General features: G+C 43.5%; 1 protein-coding gene and 1 long non-coding RNA gene across 6 annotated transcripts in view; one reads left to right on the top strand and one right to left on the bottom strand.

The window, feature by feature from the left end:
* The window catches only part of LOC146805091 (CTP synthase 2), a 1,453,753-nt gene that overhangs the window by 125,672 nt on the left and 1,304,137 nt on the right, over window positions 1-23,944 (top strand). For 2 of the 4 annotated variants that reach the window (XM_085622227.1, XM_085622228.1), the window contains exons 3-4: window positions 13,422-13,592; window positions 22,229-22,329. In XM_085622227.1, coding sequence (XP_085478353.1) covers window positions 13,422-13,592; window positions 22,229-22,329 — 272 coding nt within the window. The remainder of the gene's footprint in view (window positions 1-13,421; window positions 13,593-22,228; window positions 22,330-23,944) is intronic. The other 2 variants (XM_085622229.1, XM_085622230.1) reach the window with 1 other exon arrangement.
* LOC146805092 (uncharacterized) overlaps window positions 1-23,944 on the bottom strand; it is a 320,554-nt gene that overhangs the window by 55,956 nt on the left and 240,654 nt on the right. Inside the window, exons 2-3 of one of the 2 annotated variants that reach the window (XR_014967788.1) lie at window positions 22,207-22,392; window positions 8,288-8,361 (exon numbers count right to left, since the gene is read on the bottom strand). This is a non-coding gene — a long non-coding RNA (uncharacterized LOC146805092). Of the gene's footprint in view, window positions 1-6,628; window positions 8,362-22,206; window positions 22,393-23,944 lie in introns of those variants that run through there. The other variant, XR_014967787.1, reaches the window with a different exon arrangement.

The following is a 23,944-nucleotide window of genomic DNA, read 5'->3' as shown; positions in this document are numbered from 1 at the left end:
AATCAATCACATTTAATTTACATTTCTTTTACAATTCTAAATGTTCTAAATTTAACAAGTTACCACTTACCACTATACAACAAATCCCATGGCCTTTCTACCTGGTGCCTTACATCTCTTTCACATCGATCTTCCTGCCTTTAACATCTGTAAGATTTTCCTATGTAACTTTGATCTATCACTACCCTCTCTGTGTGCTTTCCCTGTGGAACTCTGTGACCTTGATTTTTTCTTTCTCACTGATGTATCTTTGAAATCGTTTTCCCTCATTCACTTCAGTACTTTTTATCTGCCTTATTCACTGTCGTGCGTCGGATCTCTGGCTTTCATAATTCTTCGTTGATCTCTCTTTCTGTCTTTGTTTCTCAGTTTATCTCTTTCACTCTGTTTCCATTCTTCTTTAGCGCTGTCTTTCCATTTCTATCATTCTTTCTTCCAGATGAGAATGAAAATGACTGCTGCCGGTCAGACCATCACAGGCACAAAGCTACTGATCAATGCGTTGGTATGGAACTGAGAGGGACTACAAGCAGTGATTAGAGGATTTAAAAGCTCACTCTCTCTAATCCTTTTCTGTCAATCTTCCTTTTCTGGCTGTGTTGAGAGAAGAAGGTGAATATGACAGTCTGGCTCCTTATGTACTCGATCCTCCACTCTACCCCCTCAACTAATAGCAGAAGAGCTGAAGAGTAAGAACTGAGGTCAGCAATGGAGGAGGTGGGAGCACCGAGTCCAAGACAATGCTCTGGCCACCCTAAGGACTAGCAAGGGTTTTAGTGCAGTGGCGGCTGGTTGAGTCTGAAAGTGGTGTGGCTTAGGACCAATTAATAAAATTTGGTGGGCAAGCGCAGCAAGCAAGCTGGGCTTTTCAACTGGGGTTTAAGGAGGCTTCTCATGCTTACGATATATTTATAATACTTTGTGTGCAATGGTGCAGTTTCCAGCATAATCTCTTTAAAGAAACAGTGTGGGACACATTTATTGAGGAGTCTTCAGTGGACCCAAATTGCATATTCCGCAAGTGCTCAAGTAACCACTGTGCTGCTGCTGGACACAGACAGCTATAGTTACAGAAGGAGTGAAACATCAAATCCGGGGACAGGGAATTTGATTTAATAATGAGAGGCAAGCAGGGGGTGACCCTGTCTGATACTCCTGAATTTCCACGTTGCAGTGAACCTGATATAATAAGTCTATCATTGTACAACTTTCAATGGTGTTAGGTACAGCATGCGTGTCGGATATGCCACGGGACTGGGCCTCTTCACTCCTCACACACTGATAAGCAAAAAAGAAGCTCAACTCTAAAATGTGTAATCTGGGAAGCTCGAGCTTGTCAGTGTCAACCTTCCCTATAAAATGTTGGTTCCGTGAGGAGCAGACATTTGTACTAACGCAAGCCCCACCATGCGGTACCAACAGCCTACTAGGCATCGAGCCTAAAATAAAAAAAGTATTTAAATGGACGACACAGTTCTCAAAAAGAAAAGGTTGAATTTCATAGGAGTCAAAATATGCAATTCAAACGCAAAAGTGATGTGGTTTGATAGTTTATTTATATGTTCAGATTACAAAATATAAAAATCCAAAATACTTCGTCGGTGGCGAGTGGGCATTTCTTAGGAGAAGAATTTAAAATCAGTATTAGGTTAGTTTTTATTTTCATTTGTCCTGATATTGTTGCTGCTCTCACGAAGGTCGGCCTTACAAACTAATCTTTGCTATTTTGTACCCTCTAAGAGTTATCAAGATAATAAAAATGTTTTAACATTAAGTACCATGCATAGCCCTTATGAGAAATGGAGGGGGACCTCGGCTCAGGTAAGATTCGGTCACCGGCACAGAGTTCTACAGCAGGCACAATAACCCACTATGGGGCATATGTACAAGCCCCTATTGCCACGGGAATGTCACTTTTTGTGACATTCCCATGGCGATATGGGCCTTGCCTTATGTACAAGGCAGCGTTAAGCCACTTAGCGTGGCTTAACACTGCCTTGTACATAAGGCACCCTTTCACGCTATGTTTAGCGTGAAAGAGGCGTGCAGTGGGTGTTGAGGTGGGCGTTCCACCACAACACCCATTGTATTAGATGCTGCCCCCTATGTAGAAGGGTGGCGTACACAGGAGGCAGCGCCAAAATTAAGACCAGGAAATCCTGGTCTTAAGTTGGCGAAACGAGGAGAAATGCATTATTTCTCCTCGTTTTTGCTTTTTCCATGTGTGCTGCCTTGCGCAGCACTCATGGAAAAAGCAAAATGCCAAGGTTTGTTTATGTACAGGAAGATATCCCTTCCTGTACATAAACAAACCTTTTTTAAAAAAAATCCATTTTGTAACTTTCATGTGTGCTGCACGAAGCAGCACACATGATAGTTACAAAATGGCATTTTAGGATTGTTTATGTGCAGGAAGGGACACCTTCCTAAACATAACCAATCCTCCCCTGCACACAGACACCTTTGCACTCCAGTGCAAGGGTGCCTGCGTTGGCGCTAAGTTGTGAAACTTAGTGCCATCGCAGGGGGAAACGCAAGGCTGCACCACATTCTTGTAAATATGGTGCAGCCTTGTGTTTCCGAAGTGGCAGAGCGTGCCGTTAAGCCCAGGAGGCTAACGACTCACTCCGCCACTTCTATTGTACATATCCCCCTATGTTCTCCACAGGCAGAGCTTCTGCAACGGCTTTAGGGCAGGAGCAAAGTAGACCAAATGCTAGGCGGACATGAATAATGATTTACTTTTCCTCAGTGGATATTCAGAGGAGTGCTTTACACCAGTTCAGGAAGGGAGTGTGAGGGGTGGAGATGCCATACCACTCATATGCCCGGTGAGACTGTCAACAAGCTGTGTAAGTGTAAATGTTAGGTTACATAAATGCCATTTCATAGTGCAGATTTCAAAGCATTTCAGATATATGAGCGAGGGCACGTAAATTCATTTGCCCAGGAGCAAACAGTATGTTAAAGTTGGGAAGCAGGGATTTTACTACACGGGCCATGAACGTATTTACTACACCACACTAGCATTCTTTACACACACTCACAATTTTACAAAGCAGTAAACACTACATGTTCATAAGGAAATGTATCTTCAAACTCTCTCACAAAAGGTGGTCTTACAGAAAAGGCAGCCCTGTTGGTTGTCCCGTGCTAGTAATCAAACCGCGTATCCCCTATTCTCATGGCACATAAATCTGTCTCCCCGGAACTGATAAGAAACGGCCAAGCAGATTCGCAATTCGTTCATTTGCAGCAGAAACTCAAAACTGATGTGTTCAATAGCAACCAAACCGAGTAAGTAGAACAGCATAATATTGTTTATTTAAAGTTCGTTTTTTCACCAACAAATGCTGGCACTGGGGAGGAAAGTGAACTGAAAGTGATTCAAGTTTCTCGTATGGCCACCACCGCACAGCACTGCGACCCGGGCCCTGGGGGCCTAACCTTCATTTAACTCTCTGCGACCCTCCACTCATCCCCTCGCCCTCTCTCACCACCGCCCCTCAACACACGGCTATGGCTTCAGGTACTTTACAGTGCTGTATTAAATGATCTCATTCCTTCATTCACAGTCTGTGACATCAGTAGCACTAAACAGTACACCCTATCATGGCGAGGAATGTAGGCGCTTGAGACTTCCAACATTTAATACAGCGGCATGTGCAAGGTAATAAATGTCCTCACTTTAGCGCTCTCTCCCTTTCATTAGACAGTTCACGGAACTCTCGCATAAACTTGTCTCACCTCGCACAATATACCTAGTACTCGGACGGGGTGTGGTGCATCCTACATCTGCTCCCCATGGATTCATGGGCACGCGAGCCAAAGACTGTAACCTGGGAACCTCCAAGATTCACAGTACTTGACAAGAGCCAGCGCCCATGCATAACAGGGAAAGTTGTTTTTTTCAGTCAAAAAGTGCCCACTTCCCTGCGATCTTGTGGTAGTGAGCTGTGAGCGAAGGATTCCAACTTGGTGGCTGTAGTAATTTAAAACACGTAACCAACGATTGTCTCTGTCCATAAATAGGGCTCCCGGTTTTATGGTATTTATTTTTTGACATTTCCGTCTGTATTTATCCATATTTATATTTTGTCAACTTTATCTGTATTTATCCATATTTATTATGGGTTTTGTGAAAAAAATTAAGTTGAAACTGGTATATTTCTACATTTATTTAACCAATAAATATGCAGTCATGCTTGAATGCCTGCCAGGTTTCAATGATATGAACACCAGCAGAAGACAAATCAATACACCAGCCAATCCAGACGTTGCTTCTACTGTTACAGCAGTCCTTGGATTGGCTAGGGCAGAGAACCACAGCGCTCATATGGAGACCAGGGGCTGCCACTTCGAGTCACCCCCAGCTCAATGAAGCACAGGTGGGGATGCGACTGGGAGGCCTCTAGTGCGCTGGCCGGAAAGGGAGCCGTCCAACCCAACATGCACACTTGGACCACGAGTCAGTGTCTGTCGCTGCCATGTTAAGCAAGCCTCACTCCCTCAGCCTTGATTATGCAACTGGCCCGCGGCAAAGGCTGACTGCCACGGGCAGATTGTAGAAGCACTTAATTTAAGTAAAGTTAGGCTTTCACAATATTTGGGCAGCAAAATATATGTGGGGCAATGTCCCAACGCCCTAATGGGCTCACTGCCGCTGGTTTAGTGACCCCCCCATACAGCCTGTATGTGTACTGATATCACAGGTCACATGAGTGGTGATCCAAATGCTGAACTAGTTGGGGTAAGGTAGTGGGCGCTAGGCCCACATACTTAGCAAATAAGGCACGCAGACATAGTGTATATGGTTCTGAAACTTGGTCCAGGGCACGTGCACCCGGCCCCTTTTATTAGCAGGGCCACCTGACCGATGTCACCTGTGATGGGTGGGTTTACAGTATATAACATCGCACTCCTTAACACTAGAACGTGTCCAGCAGGACACTACATCTCCCCCAAAATGTATTGGAAAAGAACCAAACAAAGTCCAACCTATGGGAAAGATGAAACAAGAAAACACAGCACCACTGAGTCTCTTCAGCCGTCTGCTGGGCAGTGCTGGATCTCTGCACCACATCCAGGAGGGTTTAGTCTACCTCGATGATGCCTTTCCGACCGGCCCGGTCTCACTGTATTGGAGACTATTTACTATTTACACAGTGTGGGTGCATCCGGAGCAGTGGTGGAATCCACTTCAGAGTTCTTCTTGGAGGCGCTGAGGCTCCGGTGGATGGCAAACCTGCAGACTGAGGATGACCTTGGTAGATGACAGCCTTCCTGGAAGGCGATGATGCTTCCCAGAACCCGCTCGTAGAGCAGCTTCAGACTTTCCTCTCCTGCCTGGACTCCCCGCTCACAGGAGTCTCCTTGAGGCCCTTTCTGCCAGGTTGCTATTGAACCGTGTGGGGCCTCTTGTAGGCCGTGCAAAAGTGTCACTGAGGAACTGCCAACAGTGGCACACCCAAGTCGCTCTTGCAGCTTTAAAGGTTGGTGTCTCAGGGTCTGTGTGCTCTGGCAGTCAGGACTCAGGTTCACATGCCTTCATCAGATAGTCATTGCTGACCAGTCTCCGTCCGTGACCTCAATGCTTCCCGGTGCCTGCTGTGGAGCTGCTGCAGATGCATCTCTCGTGTCGGGATTCCCCTCTCGCTGGAATTCCCTTGAGGCCCTTGCCCTGGATTGCCACATTGCTGCGTGGGCGGTGTGGGGCCTCTCATAGGCTGCATCAAGGGTTTGCTGTGGAACTCCCACAGGGCCATGGCCAAGCCTCGTGCAACTGCAAGAGTGAATGGTCCAATGCTTAAGTATACTCTCTTCGGCAGGCTCATGGCAGCTCACAGAAGGTTTCTGGGTGGCCAACCTCCCACGGTACCAGGAATGCCTTGTTGGTCTCTGGAGGTTTCAGGCTTTTGGATCCACTCTGGTGGTGCGATGTTCCTTAGGTGTTGACTTTGACAGTACTGGGGACTACGGCCTCGCGCTAAAACGCAGCTCTATCCTGTTTCTAACATGGAGCTGAGGGTGCCGCTGGCATGGTGATGTGGAGTATGTTCACTGCGGGATCAGTGCTGGTGCGGGTATTCGCCTATGCTGGAGCAGTACGAGTGCTCATTCACTTTGAGGGCCGCTTATCGGTTAACAGTCCACAATTTTGGGTGCGGAACTCTAAACCAACCGCTAGGTGGCTCTGCGGTTGCTCCTTCACCTCCGCACCAGCCTCTGTCAGATTACGGGTGGCGCAGGGGCTAAAGCTTGGGGCTGGGTGTTGTGGCTTGCGCTGTTTGCTCGTGTCACTGCATACCTGTGCCAACTCATGTTTAGCTTTGTCTTGGGTTCTAGGTTCGAAGTGGTTAGGGTTGTGTATAACTGCAGTTGCAGCTGTTGGCTTGGATGAAAGGACCTGCGGTCCTGTGCTGCACTTGAGGTAATAAAGATATCCTTCCTTACCTTTCCAAGTCTCCTTCATCTTTTCAATTTGGCGACGAACGACCTCGAGTGCCTCCGCACCCACACATATCGGCGGATTTGAGCGGATTTGACGATTTGAACTCCCCCACTGAACTTTGTATCTGTCAAACTTTGGGTGAGTCACTTTTCCATTTTTTTTCACCTTTCCGTATTTCACTGCCTGATTCTTTATGTCAGCTACTCTCAGACGACACGCTATTTTCAAGCACGTGTGCATGCAGGTGACAAAGTAACGCACAGACCTCGCGCTTAGCTCTGCTGAAGTCGGTTGCTTGGATACAGCATTCCCGTCTCAGGGGCTGCGCGAAGGTTTACTCCGTACGGAAACGCTGCCCTCCAGTCACTCACTACGGAATTTATTATTAAATACGGCAGTAAGTTTGAACAGTTTCCTACTTTTGTGTACTGCTCATAGCGGTAAATCTTTTAAAATACTGAATTTCCTCAAAAGGGAGAGCTTAATTTTTACATTTACAAGAGCGCATTGGATTAATTCACTAATAATTATCCTCCCAGTACTCTTACTACGTTTAGGTATTTAAAAAACAAAAAGTAATAACATTAAAGAGAAAAAAAAAAAATTCCACCTTAAAAAGCATTTTAGATTACTAATGGTGAAGAATGGACAGTGTTTAATTATATATCACTGAACTAGTCCATTTACCATGAGTGCTCCTAACTTTACCATCAGCCCTCCACAACCATTTTGGGTCTCAGGAAGTGAACCCCATCTCAAATGGACAGAGTGGAAAGAATACTTCATCGATTATATCGACGCAGTCAATGTCGAGGGAGAAATGTCGAATGATCGAAAGAAAATTATTTTACTACACTCTCTTGGACCATTTGGTTTAAGAATGTTTTCGCGTATTTCTAAGACTCCTGTTGCGGGTGATAGTAATGTGTTTACTGATTCTATTAGTGATCTTGACAAATATGTTTCTCCTAAGGTTTGCATCGGACTTATGTTCAATCTGTTTGCTAAAGAGAAGAATTTGTTGTTCTTTCAAGATGACATACTAGTATTTGGGAAAGATAAAGAAGAACATGACGCAAAATTAATGAAAGCATTTTCCATTCTTGAGAGCAAAGGGCATACTGTTGAATTTGAGAAATGCAAGTTTGCTGAAAAAAGTGTTACATATTTAGGACACATTATTGATGAGTCTGGTGTAAAACCGAAACCTGTGTTGGTACAAGCTATTATTGACGCTTCCACTCCTAAGTCCAAGGATGATGTAAGATCCTTCCTGGGTTTGGCAGAGTATGGCGCTAAATTCATTCCTAGATTATCTGAGAAATGCTACCACATTCGTCAATTACTGAAACAAGGATGTACATTTGAATGGTCCCTGCAATGTGAAAGTGATTTTAAGACTATAAAAGATGCTATATCTAAAGTCACTAAACTTCACAGTTTTGATCCCTCTTTAAATTGTGTCATTTCCACTGACGTCAGCAATATGGGTCTGGGAGCCATGCTTTTACAGGTGGATGTACAAGGGTTAGAGCATGCCATAGCCTTTGCTTCTAGATCTTTGTCTCCTACAGAGGAGAAGTACCCCACCATTGAAAAGGAAGCCTTGGCATGTGCCTGGGCCCTTGAACATTTCTGTGCATTTGTCTGGGGTAGACCAGTAACTATTCAAACAGATCATAAACTCCTGGTGAAACTCCTTACTACTGAAGGTACTGCTTGTGCTTCTCCTAGAGTTGCTCGTATTTCAGTACGCATGCAAGAATTCATTTACAAAATAGTGTACAAACCAGGCAAAGGCAACGTAGTTGCTGATTTTCTGTCACACATGCTTACCTTGCTTGAAGAATGTGAGGATGAGAAATGGATTGGATGTCAAATTGCATTGGTTCCTGACTCTGGTATTCCCTCTATTAAGAAATAAGATTGGAAAGTTGAGTATGAAAAAGATACATTGTTACAAGAAGTCAAAAATTTCGCTAGCAGAGGTTGGCCTCATAAAAGGTATATTCCCTTTCTAGTAAGACCTTTTTGGGAAGTGAGATCAGAACTTACTTTAGGATATGACATACTATTAAGGGGAGAGAGAATTATTCCCCCCATTAGTCAACTAAATGATATTCTACTACAAAGTCACGAGGGCCATTTTGGCATCGGTCGCACAAAATCCATGGTTAAAAAGTTATTTTGGTGGGCAGGTGTCGACTCTGCTATTGAGAGATTGGTAAGAGAGTGTTCAGATTGTTCAAAAGCTGATAAGTCTTTGCAGACTTGTGAACCTCCCATGGCTGTGTGAGGACTTCCTCAAAACCCATGGGAGTCTGTAGCCTTAGACATTATGGGTCCGGTGGGGTCTTCACATCTTTACATTATTGTTTTAATTGATCTGTTTTCAAGATGGCCTGTTGTGAAGGTGATACAGAAAGTTGACACCATGACAGTATTATCTTTTCTAGATGATATTTTCAGCCAAGAAGGAATTCCAGTTTCATTATTGAGTGATAATGGTGTGCAATTTCAGTCCAATACTTTCAAACAGTATTGTAGCAGGGTTGGAATGTCGTTGAGAACCACCTCTCGTTATAACCCAAGTGGAAATGGCATGGTTGAAATGTTTAACCGAGTCATCAAAGAGGTTATACAGTCTGCTTGTGTCAATGGAAAAACTGGGAAATTGAATTAGTAAAAGCTGTTTGGGCTTACAAAATTACTGACAACGAGCTTACGGGAGCCTCTCCATTCTTCTTGATGAGAGGACGCAAACCAAGAGCTAAGTTTAATCCAAATTGATTGTTGAATTCCAGAATTGAACCATGGTCTTTAGAGGAAGATAGAAGAACAATTTCCAATACTCAATTGAATAACAAATGTATTTTGACTCAAAAAATTGTACCAAACCTGTTAACATCAAGGTTGGTGATTGAATACATATAGTTAAACCAGGTTTCATACCTAAAGGGGAAAGTAAGTTTTTTCCTCCAGCAAAAGGCCGTGAAGTTCTACTTAATGCTGTTCACCTTGACAATGACAAAGTATGGAATCTTAAACGTGTTGCCCTTTGCTAGAACTATACAGATTGGAGCATGATAATAGTCAAACAAAAAGATGTATTGACTTGGATGACTTGCTGGATACTAATAATGTTCATGACACTAGCATTGAAGCAAGCCTTGATCAACAGGGTACTAGTACTGTTGCAAATACTTTATCTGATGTAAGGAATGATAATTTGTCTACAAATGCTAATCAAGAGAATATTGTAAATTCTCATTTAGATGAAGAAGTTATAAACCAAGGCTTTGGTGATTCTCAGCCTCATCTTAATGAGAATAAGTTGGAAAAACGGAAATGTAGACCACCCTCATGGTTGAAAGATTTTATTGTGGGATACTGTAAATAATTTGTTTTTGTTATCTCTTTAAGGGGGGAATGTGGTGGGTTCTTTAAACCCACACCTTTAGTTTTTGTTCACTTTTGTTTTGTTTCTTTACAGAGGGGGCTGTGTTGTGGCTCGCGCTGTTTGCTCGTGTCACTACATCCCTGTTCCAACTCATGTTTAGCTGTGTCTAGGGCTCTAGGTTCAAAGTGGTTAGGGTTATGTATAACTGCAGTCTCAGCTGTTGAATTGGATGAAAGGACCTGCGGTCCTGTGCTGCACTCAAGGTAATAAAGATACGCTTCCTTACCTTTCCAAGTCTCCTTCATCTCTTCACTGGGGTTGCTGATGCCGGGCAGCGTACATATCGCTTACTGTAACTCTGGTAAGCCGCGCTTCAGCCTCCACTCTAGGCAGATCCACTATTTCTTTGCTCTGTACCTTTTCCTTGACGCGTGGAATGTCGCTTCCCGGTGGGTGCTGTATCGTTGCAGAGTCAAGCGTCTACATTCAGGGCAAGAGCGGCCTCTTATACTCCGGGAGGCAGATCTTCAGCTTACAGCACGCTGGGCCGCTGACAGCGGCGTCCTCTTCTCCTTGCAGTAGTCTCCCACTATCTTCAGACCGTGCGGGGGCTGGAGATGCAAGTCTCTGACTCCACTGGCTGTGGTTCACTACAGGCGGGTGAGGCGTCGCTCTTCTCCAGCTGCTAACAGGCAAGGCTGCGGGGGCACTAACGGCTCGTGGCCAGTATTGGGTGGGCGAGGCGGCATGTCAATAGCACACAATGAAGCTCTTTGCCAGTTCCTAGGCCTTGCTCAAGGGTGGCAGAGCTGCTCCGGGCCAAGCGTGATACTGGGCTGTACCTCACCTGGAAGGCCCTTTTTCGGAGCAGGCTTCTCCTTATCGTGCTGCCCAGTTTCTCAGCAGGCAGAGTGCAGTGGGGGCATCGGACTGTTGCAGACTGACAGTCTCTTCCCTCTACTCTGTCATGGCTAGGAGATGATGTCCCCTTCTTTCTACAAGCTGTTGCACTCTCAGCAGGTGCCGGAGTGTTTGAGACATGGAGTACCATTCCTCCCCACAACAAAGCATACAGCGGTCGACAGTGCACACATGGCATTGGCCCACTCGTCACCATCATAAGGTAGTGGGCGTCAGGCCCACATACTTAGCAACGCAGGCACACGGACATGGTGTACACGGTTCAGGAACTGGGCCCAGGGCATGTGCACCCAGCCCCTTTTATTATCAGGGTCACCTGACCGGTAACGCCTGTGATGGGTATAACATCACACTCCTGAACACTAGAACGTGTCTAGCAGGACACTGCAGTCTGGTGCCCAATTTCTTTGAAAAAAACTGATGCACATCCCTCCACGTCTTCCTCATTTACACCAGATAGCCAATGAAGCTCAGTTTATTTAAGTAAGGAATCAAGCAGACGACAAAGTCCGATCCTATTAAATATCCTCTCCTGTCGCACACTTTTGAAAGAGATTCTCACTATGAGTGAGGTTCATAACCCTCGATTTAGACGATAATTCTCAGCTGAAAACTTAATTTGGTCACGTTTTGACTTGTTTGTTACAGAAATTGCTACTGCGACAGTAGGAATCTGTGAACAGAGGTTAATAATAGAAAATAACACTTATTGCATCTGGAATTTAGTTCTTCCTTGCAATCGATCAGTGTTCAATGTGATAACATAGAATTAAAAACATATACACATACATATGGAATCGCAACCTTATGCAGATATCTGCCTACAGATATTTTGACCTGTGTTTAATTTCTAACTTCAGCCGAAGTCACTTGTATTAATAATCAGTACAGAGCCAATTTACTATCATGACTCTAGCATATTCGTAGATTAGGTGGGAAATATTTTATATTTATGTAGGTCGATATTTTGTTAGTCCATATTCGTAGTTTATGTTTCTGCAAAAGATCTTTTTGCAGTGTAAGACTTTTGGAATCACAAACCCTGCCATTTGCAAAATCACTGGCTTTGTCAAAGCAAACGTTTTATGTGCAGTCTATCAAACCCATTTCAAGAGTCAGGAACGCCTATCTGATTCTTAAAATGGGTTTTCCCATTAATTCTGGACCGCAGTTAGTTGGGGTTGAAGGGGATGACCCTTTCAATATTTGAACTGCAGTGTTATGTATCACTGGTTTACGACCACAGCTTTGGTCGCAAGCCATTGATAAGCAACCTATACATCAAAGGAGGTGATAGCTGGTTCTCCTGATATTCCTTTGGGATACCCTCCCCATTGTGAACCCTGTCAGGCGAATTCGGTGGAAGCAGGTAGCACTGGCTGTTTCAAGGAACACTAGCTACGTTAAATAAAAGTTTCCTGTTTGCAAATGCAGACACAGGAATGGTACTCTGGTGTTTCTTGCCAGCCAGCATCCCTGTATTTGTAGACAATCAGAACATGTCGCAAATTCTGACCTGCCTAATTAAAATTCATTAGTCAGACGTTCAGCGACCCCTGGCAACTCGAAATGTTGCAACATGACCCATTAGTACATAGGTCATGTCGCAAAATGAAAGACAGATCATAAAACGTTAGTGCAAAATTTACAACCATTTATTTGCGAACTGTCTCCTACTACATCACCCCCAAAGTTATCATATGCTATCTTGTTAGTTCCATGGTTTAGACAACTTTCTTCCTGTGTTGCAGCTTGTTTTTCCTTGGAAGTGTAATGATCTGAAATAAAAACGTGGGGGTATATTATCAAGCAGCAGCGATAATTATCGCTGGCCGCTCTTAGTGAGAAATTATTTATCGCCGGCAATTATCGCCATGCAATCGCTGTATCAACAACGCATAGCGCAATGGCGATAATTTTCCAGCGATAGCGGTTTTTCCTTGGAACAACGCTGGTTTTTCAGCGATGTTCCATGGAAAACTGTGCTAACCTTGCTGATACGACCCTGTGGTCGTATCAGCATAATCCACCCCCAATGGTAAGTATACCTAAGTCAGCTTTTTTGCAGATGTTAGTTTTGGGCGAAAACGTCTGCAAAAATGCGTGGGCCTCCTTGTAAATTTCGTGATGTGCACATCAGCGATAATTTACAAGGAGTACTGCCCAGTGACGCCCACTTTGCATCTCAAGCGAGGCGTTGGGAAAACGGGTGCTAACATGCGCTAATGCATGTTAGCATCCCCTTGTAGATAGGGCGATGTCATTTTCGCCGCTTTTTTGGCTTTAAAAGCCAAAAAAGCGGCGAAATGGCCCTTGATAATATGCCCATGGCTGTTATCAACAGCATGACATAGAGAGCCACTATTGGCTCCTCTGATTCTGTGCTGTGCAAACTGCTTAGGCTGTCTGCTTACTTGCATTTAATATATGTTCTTGATAGTAATTTATTTTTTAATTTCATGCTTCAATTTACTATGTCTTAGAACTCCCTAGTCACTCTCTGTGATAGTATCAATTATATAATTGAAATGGACTATTAGTGCACGACCAGAGACAAAATTATGGATTGCTCTACTTATTTCCAAGAGCAATATAAGTTCTTTGAAAATTTAAACTGTTTAAACTGTTATTTTACTTTCTGTTTTTTAGGTGAAATTTTTGTTTTGGATGATGGGGGAGAAGTTGATTTGGACTTGGGAAATTATGAGCGATTCTTAGACATTAGTTTATATAAGGATAACAACATAACTACTGGAAAGATATACCAACATGTAATCAACAAAGAACGACATGGAGATTATCTGGGGAAAACTGTGCAAGGTAAGTATTTACAGACTATATTGCAAGAAGTGTTACATTCGTGTTTCAGTTTGGATTCTTGTAGTTACTTGAACTTCAAGTAGGGGTTGCTAGAGGTGAAAATGGCTACCTTATTTGTTGACTTCACCCCTATTCCTAGTTAGCCAATGAAAATATATTTACTTATTAATATTTATTTACTCAATTTATATTGCACAGACATAGCCACAAAAGTAACAGAGTGTTTTAAATTGGGTATCTGGTTGGCAGAGGTATGCACCCTGTCCAAGCAGGAATCACAATTATCCTAGTCAGGTCAAGTCAGATTTACACCATAAATTAACCAGTGCTCACCCTCTGGAAGCTTGGCACAGAGCAGTCACGCTTAACTTAAGAGGCAATGTGTAAAGTATTTGTTCAACACTTCAAACATTGAAAACACCATACAAAAAGATTCCACACCTCGTTAGAAACATAGAGCTTAATTTAATGAACAAAAAAGACCAAGACGCCAAAAATCCAATATATAACTGGAGTTATGAATTGGTAAAAATTAAACTGAAATGTAGTGCTTAAAAGCATAGAGCACCAACCGGGGTTATCTGGTCGCGCTAGACTTGATCACATCCAAAACTTCAGGCTGACCGCGATGGAGAGCGGGTTGGATATAGGGACCAACCTTGTCCCGCTGCAAATTACCTGGTTTGTGTCGTAGAATAAGACCAGATGCCTGAAGTAGAGGAATGCGATTGCTTCGTCTTCGATCCTTTGGATGTAGTCAGTGCATCTGTTCCGAGCAGTGCAAAGATGAGAATGTGTCGAAAAAATAGCTGATGCATGACGGCGAAACAATGTACTCGATCCTTGCAACCCCTGCAATGCATGGTTGTCGTAGGAGATACACCAGTTTCAAGCCATGCCAATGATGGCGATTTGTGGGTTTTGGCAGTTGCAGCACTTTATACACACTTCCAATGGCCCAGAACTGGATTGGCACCACTTGGCAGGGCAAAACTGTCAAATGGTAGAGTCCAGGTGCTATAGGTTAGTGGTTGAAAGTCTTTAAAGTCCCTGAGACATTAGACAATATGCAAGCCAGCCAGCCCTTGGAGTCATTTTGGTTCTGGGCTGGAGAGATTCAGGCCCAGTCCTTCTTACTCACAGGCAAAGAGGGCAGCAGTCAACAGGTCAACACAGCAGAGCACAGAAGAGCAAAGCAGTTCTTCTTTCATGGGAGAGTATCCACAGATCTATAAGTGTACTGAGTTGGTTGTGTCAGGTGTCCAGTACTTATACACAGTGGTGCCTTTGACGTGGGGGAGACTTCAAAGAGAGGCCTTTGCAGTTCACAGAGTCCCTGCTTTTCCGTCCCTGGCTCAAGACTCATTACAAGGAGTTATGCAGTCCTTTGTGCGGGGACAGGACACAGCCTATTGAGGCATAAGTATCTGCTTCTCCCTTTCATCCTGCTCAAGATGGACCATTAGGATGTGGATGGTCCATCAGTCACACCTAAGCTCCCTTTGTGTGTGGCTTTCTAGCGGGAATGCACAAAGTCCAGCTGTCACCCACCCCAGATATGTATTCAGAGACAGGCACAAGGCACCAAATGGCTAAAGTAAGAAAATGCTAACTTTATAAAGTGGCATTTTTCAGAATTACAATTAAAAATCTAACTTCACCATAAGTTAGGATTCTAAATTGTGATTCCAGAGACTACAAACTTGCAGGTCCCATCACTTCCCAATTGGAAATTTCACTTTTGAAATGTAATAAGGTAATCCCAATGTTAACCTATGAGAGAGATAGGACTTGCAGTAATGAAAAACACATTTTGGAGTTTTCACTACCAGGAAATGTAAAACTTAAAATTACATGTCCTACTTTTTAATTACACGGCGCCCTGCCCTTGGGCTGTCCAGGGCCTACCTTAGAGGTGACTTAAATGTATTAAAAAGGAAGGTTTGGGCCTGGTAAGAGGGTTAACTTGCCAGGTCGAAATGGCCGTTTAAAAGTGCACACACAGGCTCTGCAATGGCAGGCTGAGGCATGTGTAAAGGGCTACTGAAGTGGATATCACATCAGTGCTGCAGGCCCAATAGTAGCATTTAATTTACATGTAGTGCACATCACTAGGGACTTATAAGTACATTAGATATGCCACTTGTGGATAAGTCATTTTTGTCATGTTTAAAGCAGAGAGCACATGCACTTTACCACTGGTTAGCTGGGCAAAGTGTCCAGAGTAATAAAGTCAGCAAAAACAAAGTCAGCAGAAACAGAAGGTCTGAAGGCAAAAATGTCAGGGCAAACCACACCAAGGATGCCCGGTCTAACACAGAGCATAAATAAAATAAAACAAGAGAATATAAGCATTGGTATCTAAGAGACGATAAAGGGGAGTGAGCACGAGTCATAGGGTTCATGCAAACCATACTGTTGAAAAAGTTCCAAAACGTGAGCAGTGTATGTTGCTTGGTGAGGGTGAAGAAGGAGAGGAAGGGGTTGGAAATGGAGGTGCATTTTAAACTGCTGTGTCTTGAGGTTTTTCTTGAATGAGAGAGCAAGTTAGGGTTGGATCTTACATGAACGTTTAGGCTATTCCAGGGTTCAATAGTATATGATTACACTTCTTCTGGTTATATCTTGTTGCGACTCAACATCCCTGTTCTGTTTTCACAAGTTATTAAATAATTGTCTAATTAGGTTTCCAGACCGTGGGCATTGTAAATCCACAAACTCACATAGAAGAGGGGTAGGAGGATTAAGTTCTGCTTTGACCTCCTTCAACAACTACTAAGCCACTACATAGAAGAGGGACTGTGTGCATAAAATGCTGTAAGTCAGAGTGGTAGGGGGGAATCACACAGGGGTGTTAAAACTGCCCTCACACACAGTAAACTGTGTCATGCTTCATCATAGGGCTGCTAACACACCTCCGCGCAGACTAATGCTGGAGGTGGAGCAATAGGGAGGGGAAGACAATACAACAAATGAATGACCAATAATGTGGGGATCACAAGTGGAAATAGGTGCAGAAACAGTGATAAAACTGGCCTCAGGGAGTCCCGTCTAACAATTTTAATGCTGGGTACCCTGTTCAGAATAAAAGTGGTCACGCCTGGACCAGTGGATGGTGGTATGGGAGACCTGTTATGGGTCACCAACCCCTCCACTCTGCAAAAACCGTCAACATGTTTCAGGTGGCACAATCTAATAATCCGGCTTTCATCAGGACTCACTGATCCCAAGGTAACTAACCCTACCTCCTTAGTTCCAGGGATAGAGGGAAGAAACCCTTATGGAGTAACTTACTCTGAGCACATCTGGGAGAGCGCCTTGCTCTCCAAATGGAACCGAGTTCATATAAAATCTAAACTTGAACTGGCGGGGGAGCGAGGGCAGCTCCCTATAGTCACACTCTCATCAAGGTGAGCTGCGGCCCCTCCGTGTGTCTCTCCCAGCGCCGTGTAGGTTCTCTGTAAATCCACTTCAGGTGGTATTCCTCCATGCGTGTCTGGTTGGCATTGTCTGTACAGGAGCATGTACACTACCTGGCACTTGTGGCTTGTGGGCTAGGAAAACCCGAATATGTATCTCACACTGAACCACACTCACATGTTGGTGGGTGCCAAAGTTAAAGGTTTATTTACAATAATCCCTTGTCGCAACTCCTATACTCTGCCCTATTTGTCTTGGACATTATTAATCCAAGTGAATGTTATATTGTGTGATTCAATGAATCTCCATGCCCCAGAGAATTGTTTGGGCATGCAAGTGGATTGGTTTCTTGATTCCTATGTACCATTATGTTTATGTCTCCCTGTATGATGTAGGGCCCGAGAAAGGTTTGGCACACAACTAGCCATGATGGAGAAAATCTCTTGCATTTTTCAGCTCCTATGGAGGCATTCTTTCCTATGGGGGTTCAGAAACATGCTGAAACATCACTCCTTCAGGAATGATTCTTATGAATCCAAATGTCTCCTTGCAATATGGCATTGGCGAGCACCTCCACTAAGACTGCGATATATATTGTTTTCAAACGTTTTTGTTTTGGCATTTGGTTCATTATCCATCAGAAGCATTAACACTCATCAGTGCATATCATATCGCAGTGTTACAAAATATCAATGGCATAGTTATATTCATGCGTGTTAAATTTGTTGTACCATCCCCGGGTTGGGGGTTTGCAATGTTCTTTCTGAAGTCTTGCATGTCTGTGCTGCAGAGCAAAACCAAAGGGGATGATGGACGGAGTGTTGAAAATTTCAAGCACTCACCCCCAGTCAACTGATCTGGTTTTAATCCATCATCATTCTTTAGGTCAGGCCGCCACCCCAGTTCAGTCATGGCCATATGCAAATCAGTCTGACCCTGTGCCTCATGGGAACAGTCCATCCCGAAGTGCCAAGCCATGTCTTCCCTGGACCGGAAACAAGCATCCTGGGATTGGTTTCTGGCTAATCAGCCGTCATCAGCCAGGCTAGCTTGAGTCCAGTTGCAAAGTGAGCAAGGGACCCACGTCTGGGCATACCCTGCCAACTTAGGGCGAACAAAGCAAAACCAATGGGGATGATGGCCGGAGTGTTGAACATTGCAAGCACTCACCCCCAGTCAACTGATCTGGGTTTAATTCATCATCATTCTTTAGCTCACTCCTCCCCCCAGTTCAGACATGGCCATATGCAAATCAGTCTGAGCCTGTGCCTCATGGGAACAGTCCAGCCCGAACTGGCAAGCCATGTCTTCCCTGGACCGGAAACAAGCATCCTGGGACTGGTTTCTGGCTAATCAGCCGTCATCAGCCAGGCTAGCTTGAATCCAGTGGCAAAGTGAGCAAGGGACCCACGTCTGGGCATACCCTGCCAACATAGAGCGAACAAAGCAAAACCAAAGGGAACGATGGACGGAGTGTTGGACATTGCAAGCACTCACCCCCAGTCAACTGATCTGGGTTTAATCCATCATCATTCTTTAGCTCACTCCGCCACCCCAGTTCAGACCTGGCCATATGCAAATCAGTCTGACCCTGTGCCTCATGGGAACTGTCTGTGCTGCAGGTCCTACCTTCTGTGTACAATTCCAACACCAAGAGTGGGCTTTGGGACAACCCATGGCTCGCTTCATATTTCATGGCATTTCTTCCTCTTCTTGTGCCCCTCCCCTGGATCTTTGCTCCTTTACCACACTTTTTGATTAGATGGCTTGTAAACTGGATCAGGGAACTACATTTTCTTTTTCTTTAAACACTCCATGGGAGGGAATGTGTTTTCTCACTCTCTGTACTACGTGCTTCTCCACCCTCACATTCCTGTCACTATCCCACTCTCCATGTTGCTCCCAATCCTTCCTAGCTGATTTGTAAAAGCACAACTGGAAGTATATTTTTGCCAGGTTTGACTAAAACACACACTTAATAATCTTTTATCTCCTGCTTGCATGAAAAGCCCAGACCATGGCACACAAAGGCAGTGATGGAGGTGGGGTAAGGGATGAGCTGCTGCATTCACCCAGCCGGTGTTTGAGGCAAAAGAGTGACTGGAAAATGTGTTTTCTAATGGAGGGCCATTGATCTGTTCCCTGGGCTGTTTCAGTGACCAATTGGCTGGAGCATTTGTTCCAGTTCTTACTCGTGTGGAAAGTAAATAGCAAGCGTTTTCCTTCAAATTGTCACACTTCTCCAGACAGCTGTTATGTTCTTTTATATACCTGCAACTAATACTTTGTGTTATTTTTATTTTTAGGCTAGACTATGTGCAGTAAGCATTTTGAATTCTCTTCAGAGTTTCCTGTGTGAAATTTAAAAAATAAACCATGATTTTATGAAGATTAAAAGCACTGAATTCAATATTCAGATTTGAGATCAAAAGTGTTTGCTGGTCCTCCTGTATCTTTATTTTATCATTTCACTTTTTTAACAGTGCTTTTCAAATAAACGTTGACATGCATTATGAAGGTGAGACCTATTGGGGTTGCCAGTCCTTGTTTATTACTGTAGGGGCTCAGCACTGACAGGTTCCACTCTATCCATAGCCTCGTACTTAATCCCAAAACTGCCACATATCTACTGTGTAGAGGCTCACCGGGGTAAACAGAACGACATTGGCATTCCTAAAGATGGGAGATTTGTTACAATTTAGAATGATTCCATAGCCTTTCTTCATCACCAGTGCAAACAATAGTAGAATAAACTGGACCCCTTCTTGTACCTTTCTACATGTGGAAGACATAAGCTAACTCATTATCAGAACCTTTTCACAGCAGCAGAATACAAGCAAATAGCCAATGCAAGTGTGCTCTTGAGTTCAGGCCAGAAGCTTTCTGAGCATCTAAATTGACCAAAACTGTCAACTGACCTCCTGAACACCACACATCATACAGTCTGCGGATATTTCTACCCTCGAGTGCCCACTAACTGTCTTCAGAATCTTACTATCACCATTTATAGATGACTATCACCATTTATAGATGATTCTGGTATTGCATGACCTGCAGTTCACCAGGCTTTGGATGTGTCGTAACTTTACTGTTATTATTACCTACGTCACACTCGTGGAGCACTTTCTTTTGCCTAGTGTCTTTAAGTTCCTCAACCTAATTAAGGGACAACATAGCAACTCGAGCTTTCTAAAATGAATTTCCTACAACTTCCTCCCTTGGGTACGTGCAGACTTCCATAGCTGAGACTTCAGCCTCTACCTCTTAAACCAGACTACGTATATCAAGTGCAGTGGTTTCCTTATGCATTAATTGAAGCAGACTAGTCCTATGAAGATATGTACCTACTTTGTCAGCACAGATTTGCAAGAAGATTTAGAACATCTTATTACATCTCTTAGATGTCCTGAGTCACAATCTTCCCTGCCCTGTATGCCATGTGTTTGTTCCTTGTTTTATGTCTTAAGATATAGACTAGAAATAATTTCCTGGCCATCGCTTGCTGGGTATGGCACTCGGGGGTCATTTAGAATTTTATAGAGTTGGGGCCAGATGTACGACCCTTCCAATTTGCGAGTTGCAAATTGCGTCGTTTTGCCACTCGCAAGTTGCGACTCGCAAATTGGAATTTACAACAGTGTCTTACACACTGTTTGCGATTCCTAATGGGGTCGCAACTTGCCTGCCTCATTAATATTCATGAGGCAGGTGCAATGCGCGACCCCATTGTGTATGGCTAGCCCTACTAGGGATGGTGGCCTGCTGGGGTCAGCAGACCACCATGTCTGTGACTGCTTTTTAAATAAAGCAGTTTTTTTAAAATGCAGCCTGATTTCCTTAAAGGGAAACGGGATTCATTTCAAAAAGAAAAATGAAACATTACTGTTTCATTTTTTAGGAGTAGGCAGCGGTCAGGGGGATCACTGCAGTCTCTTAAAAAATATTTTCAATGTCAGTCACAAATGGGAAGGGGTCCCCTGGGGACCCTTTTCCCATTTGCGAGTGACTTACCATGCATTTGAAATGGGTGGTAAACTGTGGTTGTTTTGCTGCCGCGAAACAATCTTACATTAGAGTGTGAGTTGCTATTAGGAAGGAATGCCCTTGGTACGCCCCTTCCTAATAGTGAGTCGCAAATCCTATTTTGTGAGTCGGTAATAGGTTACCGAGTCGCAAAATAGGGTTTGTCAATAGGGCAGACCTATTTTGCGGTCGCAAACGGACCAATTTCCCGTTAGCAACCGCAAAAAACGGCCGTACATCTGGCCCCAAGTCAACTGCCTTAAATATGTAGTTCTCTTTCCTGTTAACCTTGCAGTTTTCCTACCTCACTGAAATAACCTGCTTTCTAGTGGCAGAGCGTCAGCTAGCGCAGCTATTACATTTCCCAGGTCTATGCTTGATGTGCTGTTCTAGTCACATTTTCCCTTTGAATTCTGGGACTTGTAGTCCTCTTTTATAATGGAAGAAACAAGACTACACGTCCCAGAATTCAACGAATTTAACCTGACCTGGAACAGCACATCAGGCATGGACCTGAGAAACGTGACTGGCTGTTAAGTTCTTGTCCTTAGCCCAACCACCACCATGTTGCTGGTTTCAATGCGATGCATAATTTTCCTTCCAGAACCTCTATGCGAGACACGACAGCCCCGGACAGGATAACTTATCAATGCCCGCATGTGCAGGAAGAATCTCTTTGCGTTTGGTATATTCATTTTTAGTATTTCAAAGGTTTGCTGGTTTGCTCCTGGAATTATTAGACAGTATCGAGCCTCTGGCTGGCATTACACTTTTGCCGAAATAGTTGGGGTTCATCATTAATGGCCGAGAGAAGATTCTCCATCCCCTGCTGCTAATCCATGGGCCAACCTAAACTTCCTCCCCATAACGAGTGCCCCTACACACACGTTTGGAGCAGCTTCTCATTTCCACTCTCTTGTGCCTTCTTGGCCACTTAATTCCATCCTTTTCTCATGGTCTTTGATTAATATTTTAATTTTACCGAGTTTTTACTTAATGTTTGTAGGTGACCTTGTTTCAGAGGTCAATAAAAATGATAAAACTATAAAAAAGGATTGTTTTCTTGATATAATGAACACGTTCTCTGGTGATTTGGATTTTGTATGTGCTTTTGTTTCTGAATTCATTTGTACAAATGAGAAGTGAGAAAATTCACATTAAAAATACTTACTATTTTTGTACATTATTTTCAGTTGTGCCACACATTACGGATGCCATTCAAGAATGGGTGATAAAGCAAGCACAGGTTCCTGTGGACAGTGATAGAAGAGAACCTCAAATATGCGTCATAGAGGTAAGCATTGAACTGTCCATCCAGGTGAGATGAGCTTTTGCCTCCTATTCTGGAAATCATAATCTGAAATATGTAAGAAAAGCAATAATTTTTGTGTGGTATCTTGATATTTGTTAATAAATAGAGATAATACAACAATACAATTATCAGCTCAAGACGTTAACATAAACGGACACTTTTATTTGAATATACTACTCCAACATACATTGAACCCTACCAAATAAACATTGCTGGAATGGCCGGTGGGGGCGTGGGGGGGTTGTATTGGTGGAAGGTGAGAGCTATAAAGACTTCACCTATATGAATGGGCTTTGTTAAAATTACTCCCAATGTGTTGATAGGACTATATTTATTGTTATGCTCGCTACAGCTCTCACCTTCCCAGAACATTAGAAGGAGTTAAAGCTACAGTGTTTGTCAATTTTAATATAGAAGGGACGAGGTACTCCTTGCCATTTGGTGTTGCAGCGTGCACAATGTAATTAGTTTTATTTATTCATTTATTTACTTAACTCCGTTCGGCCGTATGCTGGAGTTTACTACCCCCCACCCTGCCCCCACCCTGCCCCTTCCCCGCCCCACCGCCCCGCAGCACTTCCTCCCCTCGAGGAGCCGCCACTGGGCAATATATTAGTCTCTGGTGTGCATGTCAGATTATGTGTATTTTCGTGTTGTTTGCGATTTTATGTATATCATGGACTATGGGAACATGCACAACTCTCCTTACATGTGCAATGTGGATATATATTATATATATTTATTTTTTTTCACTAAAAAACAAAGGTTAAAGTGACGTTATAGTTAGGTGAATATGGCAGTGACAACAATAATGTTGTGAACTAAAGAAAAACCACGGAAATTCACCAGATATCGTTTGAAAAGCTAACTATAACTTGCTCCCCAGCTATGCATTGCTTATGACCTCACATATTCTGTTGAGATAGGATTGGTAAACGGACTCAAAGGTATGGTATCTTTTATTACCTGGATTTTCTCAATGAAGTAAGAGTTCAAAGCATCATTAAATAGGGACCACTGGGGCATTTGAATGTCCCAGGTTGAAAAGTACCCGGACCCTGTCAAATGTAACTTTACTTTTGTTTTCAGACTTTTTAACATTTTATTAGAAAAATAGGTGGCTTTGGCATCCCATAACATTTTCTTATAGGCTTTAAACTGCAAGAAAAAGCTATTTTTTTTGTCAGGCGAGGATGCTTTCCATCATTTACTCTTCGACTGGCATAGCTCAAGTTTAGCTTTCTTTAAATCATCTGTGTACCTTTTAGACGCTTCATGACAACAGATAGATTTTGTTTTAGGCAAAGGGCATAGGGAGCTGCGTCATGCTGGCTGCTCTAAGCCTGTTGATGATTGCCCTATTGAGAGCATCTAAACTCTCGCTATAAGAGGGTTGAGATTGTGCCAGTGAATTACAGAATGTGTAAGATTTGCACACTGCCAGTTTCTTGAAGAATTACCAGGACTGATGGGGAAATTCCTAGATGTTATATCATTCACGGCAAAAATTGAATAAATGATTATCTGACCAGGTACATGGACAACCATGAGGTTGGATATAGTAAGACTCAAACCTGGTCGAGAGTGTGGCTCTTGA

Source organism: Triturus cristatus, chromosome 8 (assembly GCF_964204655.1).
Source record: "Triturus cristatus chromosome 8, aTriCri1.1, whole genome shotgun sequence".
NCBI classification, from domain to species: Eukaryota; Metazoa; Chordata; class Amphibia; order Caudata; family Salamandridae; genus Triturus; species Triturus cristatus.
This window is presented reverse-complemented; position numbering and strand designations above follow the sequence as displayed.